Source organism: Poecilia reticulata, unplaced genomic scaffold (genome assembly GCF_000633615.1).
Source record: "Poecilia reticulata strain Guanapo unplaced genomic scaffold, Guppy_female_1.0+MT scaffold_1008, whole genome shotgun sequence".
Lineage (NCBI taxonomy): Eukaryota > Metazoa > Chordata > Actinopteri > Cyprinodontiformes > Poeciliidae > Poecilia > Poecilia reticulata.
The window spans coordinates 1-4,852 of NW_007615749.1; the positions used below are offsets into that span (position 1 = coordinate 1).

At 38.8% G+C, this 4,852-nt stretch overlaps 1 protein-coding gene across 1 annotated transcript; it reads left to right on the forward strand.

Annotated features, from left to right (window-relative positions):
- Nucleotides 1–6: 6 nt before the first annotated feature.
- Nucleotides 7–4,093, forward strand: LOC103461308 (rho-related GTP-binding protein RhoU-like). The gene is made up of 3 exons (XM_008403623.1): nt 7–558; nt 1,334–1,392; nt 3,674–4,093. Exons 1-3 carry the CDS (start codon nt 303–305, stop codon nt 3,914–3,916), a joined length of 558 nt encoding a protein of 185 aa, XP_008401845.1. The 5' UTR covers nt 7–302; the 3' UTR covers nt 3,917–4,093.
- The last annotated feature ends 759 nt before the right edge of the window (nt 4,094–4,852 follow it).

Here is a 4,852-nt window from a genome sequence, read left to right on the forward strand (position 1 = left end):
CACGGAGGGGGAGTTTGATTTGGGACGGGTCTGTGTGCCGGACGCCTGGACGGACACTCACTGCAACTGAATGATAGTTAAATCTCCTCTTTTAAATCGGGATTTTGTGGTTAATAATTCACCGAACTGTGTAACTCCAGCATTTCAGGTCCGGACTCCCCAGAGAGAAAAGTTCAGGCTGCTTCTCTGTTTTGAACCATGGAAGCCCAGAGGAAGCGGACAGCTTATTGTCACTAGACCCCGTGGAGGAAAAGAATGGACCGAGTGAAAACTGACCCGACCGAGGAGGACTGATCCCCGCCATGTCGCCCTCCTCTCCCTGCCAGGAGGGCTACAAGCCGGCGCCGGTGGCCCCCGCGCCGCCCGTTCCGCCGCGCAGGGTCCGGAGCAGGGACGGGGGTTCCGCAGGGAGGACGCGGCGGGCGGCAGCTCCGGAGAGGCGGGTGAAGTGTGTGCTGGTGGGGGACGGAGCGGTGGGGAAAACCAGCCTGGTGGTCAGCTACACCACCAACGGCTACCCCACCGAGTACGTCCCGACGGCGTTTGACAACTTCTCAGGTAAAGGAGCAGAGCTGGGCAGGAAGCCCGAAAACTGAAGGAGTAGCGATATTTTTACTCAAGTAAATTAAAAAGTAGCCATACAAGAAATTACTCAAATAAGAGTGAAAAAGTATTTGCTCAAGTAACCGATTAATCATTTAATATTTATAAATTACAACACGAGACAGACCAAAATATGAATTTATGTGGAATTGTTGGTATTTTAAAGACCAAAATTGTTCATCTAAATAAGATAGTAAAATCAGGCAAAAGAAGAAAAGCCAAATCAGTTTTTAAATATAAAACTTATGAAACTTTAATAAAATCTGTAGGTTTGTGTCTGAGTCTGGTGAATTTTTGGGTAAAACATGTCTGATTTTCATTCAGTGGGTAGAAATTCCAGAAATTTTATTCAAGTAAAAGTAGAAATAAAATTACTCAAGTAAAAGTAAAAAGTACAGACTCATAAAAGTAATTTAAAAGTTACTCCAGTAAATGTAACTGAGTAAATCTAACCATTCATCTCTGTAATGGATCGAGGAAAAACGTTATGAAGAAAAATGTAATCTAATCTAATCTGTTTTTATTTTACATTTAGCTGTAATTATTTAACAAATACTACAAACATCTCACTGTCTCTGTAAATGTGAATTTAAACATATATCATAACTCTATGTTAAGAATGATGGTATATTATTTTTTTATCTCATGATATTTGGATTTAAAGTTTATTTGTTCAATAATCTTTTTCTAATTTTGGCCTCATTTTAATGATTCCTGTGTTTCTGCTCAGCGGTGGTGTCAGTGGACGGTCAGCCGGTGAAGCTGCAGCTGTGTGACACAGCAGGACAGGTGAGTGAAAACACCTGTCCATACAGAAATATTCACCCCCCTCAACTTCTTCACATTCGTCTCATTCTAACCACAAACTCTAACATTTCTAATTCATCGCCCTAAAACGGATATAGACGAAGCTTTCAGATGGAAATCTTAAAAGTGTGGCATGTGTTTAGCATCTGTACGTATTTTAGGTACCTTAACTTATCATCAGTGAATGGGTTCTCAGTTGGATTTAGGTTTGGACTTTGACTAGGCCATTCTAACACATAAAAACCTCATAAAAGCTTCAAGTCTTTTGCAGCTTCTAACAGGTTTTCTTACAGAATTGCGCCGGCCGTGTTTAATCCCATCCATCTTACCTTCAACTCTGACCAGTGGCAGAAAAGCAACCCCTCAGCATGATGCTGCCACCACCATGTTTTGTGGTAGCATCTTCCACACAGTATCAGTCTGCTGTGGCTTTTTATTTATTTATTTATTTTTGCTTTTCTCTGACTGAGACTAAAAAGGTGGATTGTTTATTAATTAGGGTTGTCTGTTGTTTGCATTGGATTTTATTTTTGGGTTTTAGAGTAAATGGGGCTGAATACAAAGACATTTCAAACTTAAACCGGCTGCAATGAATCAATTAATCCCATGATAAATTTAACTGAGCTCAATAATTAATGTTTTTGAACAGCAATTTTGTCTACAGAGAATTGGTTTCGTTTATTGCTTTGGTTGTGTGTGGTTTTTATTTTATTTATTGTTTTTGATGATATTGTTTATCTATTTTGGATACTTAAACATCTTCTAGTTCCATCATTAAGTTTATTGATATTTGAAAGAGCAAACTTCCATCATTTTGTAATTATCATTATATTACTTGAAAATGTTCTCAAAACAACAATATTATCATTTATTGCGATACATTGTGGGAAAATGTATCGTCCAGCAGAATTAGTTATTCAGGTTTAGTCACATTTTTAGGTTTTTCAAACATCTTAATAAGGAAGTTTGATTTTCCTTTCACTACTAAAAAAATCTCATCAAATCCCAATAAAACATGTTAAACTTTGACGTTTAAATGTGACAAAGTTATTTTAAAAATTCAGGGTTTCATAAATGTGCTGGACTTTATTGCGTTGTTGGGCGGTTACTCTGTTGTTAGAGCCCATTTATGTTTGTTTTTGTTTTCCATTCTAAAGTTTTTAAGGGTTGGTGCTGTGAAGCAGCACAGGATGTGTGTGACCCATAAGGGAAGGGATAAAACAAGTCTGGAGCTGAAATAGGACACTGTGAGGTTGTGCTTTCGAATGGTTTTCCCCCCGTCTAGTTACAAGTCCACCGGGACGTTTTCACACAGTGGCAGATGAGTTTTCCTCTAGTTTTACTGCTAAAGAGCAAACAGAGCTTTTCATTGGAACAAAGTGAAGTGGAATTATAAAATGTCATAAGTGAGGTCAGTTCTTGTCCAGGAAGCCGTGTTTGATGGGCCTTTCCCTGGAAAAAAACAATCCCTCACAGGCAGGAAGTGATGTCATTTTGTCCACAGCTGCAGCAGATGATTGTCTTTAGAAGATAGTAGAAGATCCATATCATGTGGGCAAGCTGCTTCTGGTCGGAGGTTATGAAACAGCTGTTCTCGGCTGAAAGAAACTCAAGATACGCCCGGCATGCCGAGCTTCACGTGTTTGATAAGAGAAACAGATACTTTTAGACTCACAGCAGGGAAATGAAGAGCTTTGGAGATGAAAAGAAATCATTCCCAGTTGAAGATGGTACAAGAGCCCTACTATCAACATGTAAAGACAAGATGTATGCACAGAAATAAAGGGAATAAACAATATTACTATTACAAATAGGACCACAGATGAAGAAAGGATTACAAGGAAGAGGAGGAAGAGTTTTTGAGAGGAGAAATAATCAAATTAAATCATCTATCGGTAAAAAATATCACGTTGTGGCTTTAAATTAAACATTTGCATTTTTCATACTTCACACCAGTTGAAGGTCAGTTTAAATTTCCCTTGTTTCTCCTAGATTTTCAAAATACAACTTATTTAGCACATGTTTATATCAATTGCATATTTTTGTGCCTCTAAGCATTTTATTTTGTAGCAACGGGGAAAACTGAATTGAAAAGGTTGCTGACCCCTGTTCTATTATATGCAGTTTCAATTAAATATATTTAAATGTGTGATTTTAATTTCACAGAAATACAGAACTAGAAGACATATGCTGATTTGTTTGTGTCTGAATCTCTGTCATTGAACCAAAGTTTGCCTGACGTGGTTGGTTTCGTCCCTTCCAGGATGAGTTTGACAGGCTGCGTCCGCTGTGCTACACCAGTGCAGACGTCTTCATGCTGTGCTTCAGCGTCGTCAGTCCCGCCTCCTTCCAGAACGTTCCAGAGAAATGGGTCCCAGAGATCCGTAAACACGCCCCCTTCGCTCCCCTCGTCCTGGTGGGGACACAGTGCGACCTCAGAGAAGACGTCAAGGTACACAGGTTTACTCAAACGATAAGAAAAATACTGCCTCTGATGGTGTTATAGTTAATATATAAACACAACTGGATGAGAACTGGAAGCCTCTCTAGAGTTGCAAAAGCCTGGAAAATATATTTTTGGGTAACCTGGTAAAAAAAAAACAACCCCTTGTCCAATGCTTCACTACAAAAATAGTTGTTTGTTGGAGGTGTGAACTGCAATGACGTATGGTCATTGTAAATAGCAAAAAAAAAAAAAAAAAGTCAAGTCAAAAATTGCTTGAAAACAAACTATAAAGTTTTGAGATTAATCTCAGAAATTTAGAGAAAGAAAATGGAACTTTCTGAGTTTGAAAAGTCAAAAATTACTAGAAAATAACTCAGACATTTTGACAGTAACCTCAGAATTTGTTTTCAGAAAAAAACTTAAAAATTTTCCAGTTTTTTCTAGAAAATTTCAGAATTTTTTGGCAGAAAGTTACTCTTTTTTCTATCTACACTGGCCCAAACATGGTATCAAAGTGATCTCTGTTGAAGTTTTAGACTTTACCCAATTGCTAACATTTGTCCATGACGTCTTTATTGCGCCAGATCGACCCTAAGAAGCTTATTGAATATTCCCTGCGCTGTAAACAACCATCCTCCAAAGCAAAGAGAGAAGTGTCGATCCAAACATTATTGCTAATTCAGCATTTGGAAACAAAGCCAACACTGCCACTGGTTAAACTACAAACTACAGCGCAGAAAATCAAAGTCATTGTTCGCAATCTCTCCTTCTGTTCTCTGATTGGTTAAATTCGACTGGCGAAATCAATTTCAGTGGGAGAAAGTCCAGACGGAGTAGTGAAGGCAATTTTCAGGCAAAGCTTTTTTGGTATGTAGGCAGAGGAAAGGCTTCAGCTGCTCAACTAACTCACTCACTCTCTGGTTACCTAGCAACTCACTCACTCTGGTTACCTAGCAACTCACTCACTCTCTGGTTACCTAGCAACTCACTCACTCT